We start from the raw sequence: 12,134 nt of genomic DNA on the forward strand, positions 1-12,134 counted from the left end.
ATGCACCATATATATGGAGCCAGTGATGCACATATGCGCACAGACTGGTGTATTCCTCCCTCTCATACACACATAGACAGATCAACCAGCATGACTTCCTGCCCCTCTGTGTGACAGTAAAGCTTTAATGAGTAATAAAAGGAACCTGACCTTGAGCACAGTGTGACGCTCTCCAGCTCTGATCAGATCTGATGTAGAGCTGAGTGCAGCAGAAGGTGGAGAGACAGTGAGGACAAAACTGAGGACATTTGAGAAGTGTACGAAAGTGAAGACTACACCAAAAATATTGATTTAAAACACACACACACACGCTGGCTGCGTTTGTTTCAATAAAATGGTAACAAAGAGGCCATCGCGTTCAGACTGAAGTATCTCACTGACTATGGATTGTCACGAAACCTGGCACAGTTATGGTCCCCAAAAAATGTTCATCTGACTTTGATGATCTCCTGACTTTTCCTTTCATGCTCCCTGAAGTTAACATCGTTGGTTTTGAGCAACCTATCTTGATAATTATGTAGAGGAGGCTACAGGCACCATTGTTAACCAAACATCATCCATCAGTAACGACAGAATCCTTTCTGTTTATTATTTTATTCATTGTCCAAATTCATATCAGTAGACTTGGAGAAATAAAAGGTATTTTTTCCTTTTTCAACATTCTCTTAAACAAAAATATAACAACTATTTACAATCACTCGTAAAAAATACATAAAAAGCGTACGAGCAAAATCATGTTGTCTTTCTAAAAGACATAAGTTACAACCGCTATGAGAAGTGTGAGACAAAAGCAAACTTTAAGCCACAGACCAAGTTAATACCTCTTTGTACAGATTGTGCAGCACACTCACCACATTTAAGCTTATTGTTGTGCATTTCTGCTGTAATGCCAAAAGATGTCTACATAAAACACATTCACATCTCTCTTATTGCATTCCAGGTAACATGGCAGGACACTAGGGTGGGGTGGGGGGAGACGAAAGTTACAGTCAGACAGAAGGGACATTTTCATCAACCAGTGAGGAGAGGATCTCCTGTTTATATCAATTAAAAACACTGATGTGTTGTGTTCACAGTGCCAGGAGCCTACATGAAAACATACCAACTGGGGTGGGGAGAAAGGGAATTACTACTGAATGAACTTTTGCCCTGAAAGAAAAAAGATAAACAAAAACAAAAATACAAAAAGCAAACAAAAAAAATGGAGCATTTGGAGTGCTAATAGACACATAAGGAATAAAGCAAATGGTTGCCTGGTGTTTTGCTCTAAATCCAACATTTCAAAGCTCTGATTTCTGATTTTGCCATTCATGAATGAGCCAAAGAAAAGAAGTAGCACATGCCACTGTTTTCTTTTAAATCTATGCAGAACATTAATACTGATTTGTGGTATAGAATCTGAGTAATACAGCTGTGCAAAAAAGAGGAAGTGTCAGTTTCTGACTCAGTCTGTTTAAAAGTGTCTACTATCAAGATTGTTTAAAAAAAAAAAAAAAGGAAAATGTAACTAGGATGAAGGTCACAGTGGACACTCATGATTCATAAAATCCCACAAGCAATGGAGTGAATTCCATCCCATGAGTACAGTGAGGAGGAAAAATGAAAGTTTACAGTCATGCTGAGGTGACAGGGCTGAGGAGGAGACAGGGAAAGAGAGAGAGACATGGCATTGTGGCTGCTCAATTCAAACAGACAGGGATATAATAGCATCAAAAGACCTGTTTTCAATCATCCAATCAGAGTTTGAATGAACTCGCGTTGTGGCATGAAAACCGACAGCAAGAGACCCACGGGGGGCCCAACCTTTCTGCAGGCGAGAGCAATCAAAGCTGCAAAATAAGAAGGGCTTTCATTGAAAATGACTTCTGAGCCTTTCCTTATGTGCTATGCGCCCAGACTGAATCAAAATGTTTTTTTTTTCTATGTTGATCCCAGCCTCGCAAATGTAATTTCACAACACGCACGCACACGCACACGCACACACACACACACACACACACACACACACTCTCTCTCACACGCACGCACTGCCATATCCCAAAACGCAGCAGCAATTTCACGTATAGACAGATCGGAAATGGCACCAGCAACAGAGTGTGAGGGGAGAAAACAAGTCAGGAACATAGGTAAGAACTAACAGAAAAGACTCCTGCCCGCAGACAGAAACAGGGCAATCACAGCCTTGGATTATTTGTTATAACAAAATATTCAAAAATAGCATTTATAGAGGACTCTCTTCTCTCATCTATACATGACCAGTTAACATTAATTTATGGCAAAGAAACAACAAAAATATATATGTATAAATTCATATATATATATATATATGCCAAGTATATATTAGCAATGATCATTTCAAGTCTTCGTGTGGCAAAACAAATACAAAAAGAAGCATCACAGAGCGTGAGACGAGACAGCAGAAGGAAAAGAACATCTAATTCCAGTTACACCCCTGCTGCACTGCAGATAAACACAAATAAGAACCACTTTCCTTTTCCAAAGCATTACTCAGAATGTACAAATTTGTTTTTGTTTTCAACACAAATAAACAATTTTCAAGCACACCCTTTAAATATTCTACAAAATGTACTATGAACATGGAATGAAGATGCAAGCTGGGCATTAAAATACATTATCTGTTGATTTGTTTTGTTGCTTGTTCTTTTAAATAATAGGAAAAAAAACGAGAGGTACACTGTGAGCACATACTCAAAAGTTTATGCTGCATCTGCATATTCCTGCTGCTTTATAAACAAATTTACAAGGTCAAATGAACCTGGAGGGTTATACTTTCAACATTTCAGCTTGTAATTCAATAGACAACTAGTCTAATAAACACTGTAAACAAAATGTGTAAGCAATGGTGTAAACACTGTCCTTTGTCTTTATGCACACCAGCTAAGATCTTGGTGTGAGTGAGTGTATATGCATGCACGTTGTGTGGCCACTCGGTGCTAATTTATCGTTTTATTATAGCTGCTGCAATAAAATAACGACACGCGCTTTACTCTACAGGAAGCGGCGAGGCATTTGTTCTTCAGCTCATTAAAAACAAGTTACAATACAGATTTTATAGAACATCCAGGAGGCAGCATGCCGCAAAAGTACCTCGCGTCAGACTGAACGAGCAATAAGAGAGGTGGGCTGGGTGGTGGAGAGCACGACACGAGGACACAAAACTGCCTGAGAGATACTGCTTGTCTCTTTTTTTCCCTATAAAGCTCAACAAAGTACATTAAGTGATAAATACACAAACAGACGTGCTCTCTGTTAGTTCAGGAGTAATTTATCTGTTTTTTTTTTACCTCTCGAGAAGGAAGTGGAAAATATGTCAAGGGGCTATTTGTGGCTCCTGAGGGCTTTCATGACCCCAAATACAGTCAAGTGTAAGTATTTGGATGATAAAGCTGGGTTTATTATAGCAGTTTTTTTGTGCACTGGAACTGATGTTATTCATGTATATTTACATCATCAGTGCCAAGGTTTGATAGAGGCCCATAAATCTAAAATCAGTTTTCACTTGTCTTGTATTAATCTACATTCATCTTCTTTTGAGCTGAAAGCAAACTGTGAACAATAGCAGAAGAAAGCAAGAAAAAAATTCCCCACAAGCTAAATGTTCCTCATAATACTTGAACTGCTGACTACAACTTTCTATCCCTTTGTCTGCTCCTCCTCACTATTCTCAAATAAAAACTTTGCAAAAGCTCAGAGATGCAAATAAAAAGAAGAGCAAGAAAAAAGCTTTTTACAAAAAAGAAAAATCGCTGTACAACAAGTTAAAACTGTGAAAAACAATGGAAACAACTTTATACAAGAGAGCACAGAGCGTAAAATGGAGGTACGTGGTGGTCTGTTTCCACGAAGGCTGACTTCTTCTCATGAGGCATGGTTATTGTCACTCGTTCCTTCTTTTATTTGTTCATTTTTGTGACGACCATCTAGCGTGATGAGACTCCCATCACGCCACCTTTTTCTGCTTTGTTCAAGAGTTTCTAAAAAGTATCTAAAATATTGCCTTTTCTTCTTTGTTTTGTGAAATGGGTTTAAAACGAGACCAGGGAGGTGGGGAGGGGTTATGTGACCATCTGGTCTGGTCCAGAGGTGCGTTATGGTCCGTGGTGGTGTCACACAGGGCTGTGGGGGCAGGACTTAGAAAATGTGCTCTGACACGTGGTGACGGCAGGCTGCTAGCTTAGTCCAAAGCCTGATCAACACAACCTGGTACGTGTGTGAGAACATGAGAGTGCGACGTCGCTGTCTTTACACCGCCGACACCTGTTCATCTGGAAAGAAGAGAAGAAGACAAGGTTGGCGGCGAGTCCACTGTAATTGTTTTTATGTATAACATATGAGTTATAATACAAGCAATCAGATGGTATTTTTAAAAATAACATTACTGCCAACAGCAGGCAAGAGAAAATATTTAAGACGTCTGTAACTTCAATTTCAAACTAAATTCAATGCTTTTTCAAACTTTTCAAAACCCCCATGTACCCTGTTTTCATGTCTACATGGACTTTGTGGCTGTTGTTTACTGCTGAAAACAATTATGACTACTGTATTTTGCAAGGTACTGTTGTGTCGAGCACAACTCAGAAAAACTTATAGTAATTTGTAGTAATAGTAAAATATAGAATGAATGCATTGCAAATGATTTTTTTAGTGTGAAGTCTGAAATTCAGAGCTGTGCTTCATTTCAGAAACCTGTGTTGACGTACCATCCTCACTGTCAGCCAGCTCCTGTGGTGGGAGGCAGATGCTGGGTGGTCTGGAGTAGCCCTGCGTGGAGCCAGTTGTCCGGGCCTCTTGGTGGTGGAGGTGATGGTTGCCAGCCAGCCTCCGCGCCTCAGCCAAACTGCTGGCTGCTCCGGGGCTCTGCAGGAGTTTGCTTCTCTGCAGGGCCACGCTGTAGTCTGGAGGTTTGAGGTGAGGAGGCCTGGGGAGGAGACCTCCAGGCCCACCAACTACTCCGTCTGTGAGGCCGAGATCCCCCAGAGCCAGACCCTGGTAGCCTGGAGGGGTGGGAGGGGGAGCTCGGTAACGCTCATCCTTGGCGGGGGAGGTGACACAATACACTGGATGGAGGTGTAGATCAAAAGAAAGGAGGGGTGGAGTGAAGAAGTAAAGGAGTGAGGGATGAGGAGTGATGGGGGTGGGGGGTTGACGATGTAACCAGAAAAGGAGATGTGTGGTATGGAAATAGTGTGTGTGTGGGGGGGGGGACAAAAGAAAAAAATGGAAAAATTAAATTAATGTGATGTTTCACTAACACAGTACAAAACTAAACATGCATCAAAATGTGTCAAAAATCAAAAGAAAAATATACAACCAATGAGATGGATGGCTGCAGCACATACAGACAGAACTAGAGCTGCTTACTGCTGAATAAGCTGTTATTGACCAGAATAATCGAGTAATTGTTTGGTTCTTAAACATCAGAAAATAGTGAAAAAATATGATTTTTTTAGAGGTAAAAGAGGTGTTTGTTTTGTTTGACAAGTCCAAATCCTAAAATTTGAGAAGCAGGAACCAGAGAATGATTGATTTGAACAATTAATCGATTATTAGAAAAACTGCCAGTTAATGTTTTCTATTAACAGTTTCGGCCATGGACATAACACTGTCTTAACTCATCCTCTCCTGCTCTACAATTCCTAAGTCAAAAACTCTCTACAATTGGAGAAACTTTTGTTACCCTCATAAAACTAACAAACTGCATGGTCTTATAGTTTATCACAAAACGACAGAAGGGGATCCAAAAGACAAATTTACACTCTGGTGGATGAGGATGCTCCATAACTCCTGTCAGATGCAGAGCCAACAGCGACAAGAATAAGACCTGTTTGGGATCTTGGCCCAAGATCTACGAGATGCCAAAGAGCAGCATTCGCCAGCTGTTCATATGAGTGTAACAGCAAAACAGGCAACAGGAAGTGGCAGTAATTCAGTCAAAAAACAGCAGCAATTAATTTGATTTCCTGCATGTAAATCTGAGACAAAATATGGACAGCTATTTTGACATTTAGTATCAAGAAAGTTTAAGCAAAAGCTGACGTCTGACTGCATGACTTGTGTCTGCAACTCTATAGCTTTACAAAGTTGACTGGGGAAGTGTATTTTCTACTGTAACTATCTAGACAACCACCCTCCTCCAAACCCACAGCAGATGCTCGCACACATAGTAACAGAGCTGAACACTGCCACACTGTGTTTACAGGGATTCAAACTCGCAACCTGACCCCTCACCTATCAGGCCTTTCTCTGTGCTTGATGTCACCGTTTTGTAGGCGGGGTCTGTGCTTTGGCCTCCTTCCTCGTTGGTTGGCGAGGAGGGGTGCTCCGAGGTGTTTCGGCGCTTTATCGTCCCGTAATTCCCCTCGTAGGTGTCCGACAGCGAGCTAGACGACGCCCAGCTCTGCCGCGACTGATTGGACAGATCCGAGCTGGAGTCTCTGGAGTGCTGCTTGGTGGCGCCGTCATTTGCCCACGTGTGACCCACGGCCTCGACCTCCGCTATCGGCCCGGCCAGCTGTGTGTGCTTGAAACCGCCCAGGTGTGTGTGCGGGAGGGAAAGCGGGTGCCCATGGATGCCATGGTCCCAGGGCCGACACGAGGAGGGCGGGAGGCTCTGGAAGGAGTCGTGGGAGTTAGAGGAGCAGGACGTCCAGCTGCCCCGGCCGCTGTCGGCCACCGAGTCCAGGGAGGTGTGGTCTGGGGTCAGCTCCTCCGTGGAGGTGGAGGAGGTGAAGGTGGAGGCTCGCGTTACATATCCTCGCGCAGTCGATGAGGAACTAGTGCAGATAATAGTGAGATAATTCACAGGGGAAAATTAGCTGTTAAAGTCCTGTACATTTACACTGATGATTTCAAAATGGATTGATTTATGGGCACAATCCCCTCTGAATACACAATGAGTGCCTTAATGTGCACTAGAACCTTGATCAGTTGGAGAATGCTATAATAATCATTTCTAGCTTTCAGACATCTGGATTAACCCTTATCCCAATTTTGAGGGATAGAAACTGGGATGGGAAAGTGTGTTGCACAAGACTATATCAAACTGTTGAGTGGCAGTGAAAGTTATAGTGCAATGAACTGACAATGAAGAGGCAGGCAGAGGGAGGAGGTCCAATAACTATGAAAAGCTGTTGGCTGGAGGACATGTGGGTCAGAGTCATGCAATAACAACACACCAACAAAAGCTGATGAATGAAAACAGGATAAAGTTCAATGTTACGCAGACGATCACTATTATATCTACACAATCTTTGACTTTCAACCAAAATGTTTTTTTACCTCTCGAGGAGGAAGTGGAAAATATGTCAAGGGGCTATTTGTGGGTCAGAGAGTCATGCAATAACAACACACCAACAAAAGCTGATGAATGAAAACAGGATAAAGTTCAATGTTACGCAGACGATCACTATTATATCTACACAATCTTTGACTTTCAACCAAAATGAGTTCTTGTGTGTGTCTAGACCGGTTATTGTACAGATTTTTCTAATGTTTTTTGTTGTTCAACTTGTTACTGTGAATGTTCAGCCATTAATGTTTATGCCTCATCTGTACACTTGCTCCTTGGAAAAAAAAAAAAAAATCACAAAACAAATAATTGACAGCATGATAGATCACAATGTCTGGGTTTAAAAACAACAACAAAAAACTTTTAAAAAGTTTTTCCTACTTCATAAACCAGCAGTTTGATTCACTGACATGGTTTTACTGGACAAACAAGCCACTCAATGAAACCGAGTCGTATTTCATAAAACAGGGTCGGTGTTATATGGCAAGGCTGCCAAGGTAATATAATATCAGAGAAGCAGACAGATTATTTCATCCGGTGATATTTTATAGTCCCCTCTTTATGAGACAGAATGGCCTGATCATGGACGAACAATAAACAAACAGCGGACAATAAAAAAAGGCGTGCTGTTTACTCAGCCAGATTAAAAAGCCGCCTGTGTGAAAACCGATACGTTGTTAATGGAGAAAAGGAGGAGAGAGAAAGGCAGTAAATGTGGGATGCTAATAAAAACCTGGTGTGTTTTACGACTTCCTGTTCTCTGGATTTTAATGAGGAAAGGACGTAATTGGAATCCAGCTGGGAGAGGAAATAGAGGAGCAGCTTAGGTAGCAGACTGTATATGTGCGGTGTCTTTTGGGTCATGTTGGCCACAGGGAAGGTTTCTGGTAATTATGTGTATGCTCTGTGTGTGTGTGAGACCTGTTTGTTTGAGGCTTGAGAAAAAAATTTGCAGTCAAGTGTCTGAGCTGTGTGACAGGGAATGTTTTTACACTGTCAGATGTCCTTCGGTCAAGCTGAATCTCTTATACCAATTACCTTTCAGCTAAGGTATGATTATGATATGAGTTAACAAGGATCCCAATAAATAAAGTAAAAAGTGCTTGTACAGGTTAAGAAGAGTAAATTTGTATGCTACAAAAAACACATGTCCCCATGTAGAGAGGATTTATTTTCTCCAAGTGAGGTGATTTCAATATTCCCTACACTGATCAGTGATCTTAAGTATTGTAGAAAGGTAATAAAGGACAGGCTCTGTAGTGACAGCACCCTGCAGCATGAATTGGTCTGATGTAATGTAAAAAGATGACTCGAAACCTGGGTTACACATAGACATAGCCCAGCAAGTGTTCTTCAGGGAAAACCAGGTTTCTCACTTACATAATGATGCCATTTTGTATGCAATAGCTAACCCTGTTTTTGAGTGTATATAAATGCACTGATTGCGTTATCTATACCTTGGCATTTTAAAAATTCCACCACTCACTTATGAGTATCAAAGGAAACTTAATGTCTAATGCCCTCTCTCCAATATAAATGACCTGACTTAACCAGACAGATTAGATAAACTGCTCTGAATTGAAGTTAATTACCTTGTGCTGGGCTGGTTGTAATCAGCATTTAAGAGTGCATGTGTTGCTGCTGTGCTCTCAACAACTGCAGCAGCCACTGTTGTAGTAGTTGTAGAAGTAATGGCAGCAGTAGTGGTACAGATCCTGTTGCTGTTACTACACCGGTCATCAAGCCCGGGAGCTGGCACTGAGTCAACTGAACAGATACTGGAGCGGGAGGATATCTCGCTGTGACTGGAGTCCGACAGGTTGTCTGCTTTACCGGCTGGTAGGAGGGCGTAACCTGGACAGCAGAGAGGGAAAATGAGCATTTTATACATCAATATTTGAACACAAAGTAAAAGACAGAACCCAATGGTGAAGAAAAAGCAAAATGGGGACAGGACAGAGGGGATAACAGCAAAGACAGAAAGAGGAAATAAATAAAAAGATTAAATAAAAGACCAGGAGTTTTAAACTATAGAACCTTTTTACCTAAAGCAGCTTCCAGTTGAGAATATGGGGAGACAATATGACGTTTCTGTGTCCTTTCTATTATCAAACACTTAAAAATAAAAACGTAGTTGGAATCAATAATATTCATCATTGTCTCTATGTCAAGTATAGTACTTTGCATCAACACTTATATTGTAAAGCAATTTCAGGAGCTGTGATGCTATGTAAAATGTGAAATTGAACATGTACGGAGATTCTGAATTGTGAATAAATTACTGTGAGGGACACCACTGGGCTTAAAGTTATAACTTTATAGTACAAAACCCTCTGAACCAAATCACCTGCAACTGCAGGGAGACGAAATGAACATGGCAATAAAATACTGCATGCCACAGAAGAAAATCACATACCAAAATCTAACTAAACTACAAATTCATATTTTGTTATTTTTCATTAGACATTAGAACACTTACAAAAATTCAGAATTATACAAACAAAGAAATGCTGGGAAAACTGGGTTTGCTGCTACTGCCTCAGACAATATCTGATATGTATCTGAAACTCTTGTCTCTCAAGTAACCACACTTACTTTTGTTCTTAAAAAACGAAATGTGGTGCCATCACTTTAACAAGTCTCTTGTGATGGATTCTCAATAAACATAATTGATCATCAACAAAAAAGTCTCTCTGAAATACTACTAGCTGCCCTCAAATCACTGCAAACAACTGGATCAATCAGTGGTCTCTGTCAAACAGTCTTTTTCCTGGTGTGTCTGTCCCTGCAGAGCCAAAGGAAGGGGTTGGGGCTGACCGACCTCCTGACTCTCTGCTCTGCATGTTCTTGTCTGTCATCCTGAGGTGAGGATGGTGCAACCTCACCCGTTCCCACCCCACCAATCAGATGTGACCTGACAGCCATGGGCCTTTCCCTGGACTGACTCCTTTCCCTCAGTATCCTGAATGGAGACATCAACCTGGTCCTGATGGGGGACTCTGGGGGTTTTGGCCTTATTAACAACTGGGGCGGGGAAAGAGGTGACAAAGTCATGGGTCCCAGCCCTGGTGGACGGGTAGGGGATGCAGTATGGACCGCATGATGCGCCTCATCTGTCCCTGTCCATTTCTGTATAGGGCTTCCTGCTCTTACCCTCAGTAGCATTAGCTCTGCATCTGTCTGTGCACCCTGGATGTTCTGCTGCCCGGATCTCCCTCTCCTTTGCTCTGAAGGAATCCGGCCTCTCTGAACTGCCTCTGTCTCCTCCTGCATTATCTCCTCTTTTTCCTTCTCCACTTCAGTTCTTTTCCCCTCCTCCTCCTCCTCCTCCTCCTCCTCTGCCTGATTCTCTCTCTCCCTGCTCCTCTCTTGGCTCTGCTGCCTGGTCATCAGTAGAATCCTCTTGTGGAGGAGAGCCCCACCTATGCCGTAGCTGCGCAGGCTGACAGTGCCGGCCTTTGTGCTGGCATCGCTGGTCAGTGACGACGAAGATCCCGACAGGTTCATCTGGCTGGAGTTCTGGGACTTGGCCACGCCTCCCACTGAAAAGGAAGGAAGGAAGGAAAGAGAGAAAGAGCGAAGAAAGTGAAAATAAGGGATTTGTCTATGTTTTTAACAAGAGGATGGTTGGAGGTTTAAGTCACAGGGTGCCCACAGGACCCTCAGGACAAAGTGACTCTTTCAGTTAAAAAAAAATGTGTTTTCAAGCAAGGAAAACTGAAACTAACCATAAATTGACCTCTAAATTTTCTACAATCTACAAATCTACTCTGGGGCCAATCCTCAGATAAAAATATAGTTTCTGCTGCAGACCTTTGCGTGGAGAACCCTGTGGTGACACCGTGGGGCTGGAGTGAAGGGAGGAGATGGTGGAGACGGTGTCGTCAGACGGCCTCTTGGTGCTCCACTCCTCTGATGAGTTCACTGGAGGTTTCTTCACCACCTGAGGAGAATTGGAGTCTGGAGAACAAAAATGAGAGGGAGAGAGAGAGAGAGAGAGAGAGAGAGAGAGAGAAACAAGGTTACAGAAAAGTAAATTAACTTGAGAGCATCTGTTGTAACACAGAACCAGAAACTGTATATACCCAAACTTGACTTAGAATTTAAGTTTTAGCATGACTCTTATTTCAATGTACTTTGACTGACTTACCATACTGATTTTACCATGTTAAATGCTGCTTTACATATAAAACAGTGTACAGGTGTACTCACTTGGTGTGCCTATGTCCTTGGCAGTACTCTTCTTTCGCAGGGGGTTCAGTGGGACCTGGACCTGAAGGACTTGTGACACCCTGTTCTGTGTTTTTCCCGAGGGCAGTGCCGACCGCAGAGACACTGGAGACATGTCCGACTTGGTGGATCGTCTCTCACTCAAGTTCTTTGACACTGCAACCACAGGAAGAAGACGAAAAATGTGTAAACAAAATGATCATTTTAATTTACGTCTTTTGAAGATGGCAACTTTTTCACTGACTTGTGATAAAAATATTACTTTCACATACTGATGCCCTTTGGCACTGTCAAAGTTATAATATGTGGTAAGAGTGTTTTATATTATCAGCAAATTCTATCCTCTCAGTGCTGATATGATGAACCGATAATGCACTGACTAACATTTACGTTATGCTAAATCATTGAGAAAAAGAAATCCTACAGTATTGTGTCCATGCTTTGCTCTACAGAGTCTGAATGATACAGTACATACATACTGCAGTATCTGTCACGTGATTAATTAGCTCCCTCTGGTTATTTTCTGCAGGGCATTTGAAACACACTAGGTGGCAGTGCAAGCCAATAATACAAATAGAACTTGTGTACAACACAG

The 12,134-nt window shown here is 42.0% G+C and overlaps 2 protein-coding genes across 8 annotated transcripts in view; one reads left to right on the forward strand and one right to left on the reverse strand.

The window, feature by feature from the left end:
* Nucleotides 1-12,134, forward strand: part of irf1b (interferon regulatory factor 1b) — a 323,207-nt gene that overhangs the window by 83,778 nt on the left and 227,295 nt on the right. The window lies entirely within an intron of this gene.
* Nucleotides 579-12,134, reverse strand: part of rapgef6 (Rap guanine nucleotide exchange factor (GEF) 6) — a 140,606-nt gene continuing 129,050 nt past the window's right edge. For all 7 annotated transcript variants that reach the window (XM_018691620.2, XM_018691618.2, XM_051078809.1 and 4 more), the window contains 7 exons: nt 11,522-11,695; nt 11,123-11,269; nt 10,732-10,851; nt 8,902-9,163; nt 6,250-6,794; nt 4,722-5,078; nt 579-4,286 (listed from right to left, as the gene is read on the reverse strand). In XM_018691620.2, coding sequence (XP_018547136.1) covers nt 4,264-4,286; nt 4,722-5,078; nt 6,250-6,794; nt 8,902-9,163; nt 10,732-10,851; nt 11,123-11,269; nt 11,522-11,695 — 1,628 coding nt within the window. In that variant the 3' untranslated portion in view covers nt 579-4,263. The remainder of the gene's footprint in view (nt 4,287-4,721; nt 5,079-6,249; nt 6,795-8,901; nt 9,164-10,731; nt 10,852-11,122; nt 11,270-11,521; nt 11,696-12,134) is intronic.

The sequence above is a fragment of the Lates calcarifer genome, linkage group LG20 (genome assembly GCF_001640805.2).
Source record: "Lates calcarifer isolate ASB-BC8 linkage group LG20, TLL_Latcal_v3, whole genome shotgun sequence".
Lineage (NCBI taxonomy): Eukaryota > Metazoa > Chordata > Actinopteri > Centropomidae > Lates > Lates calcarifer.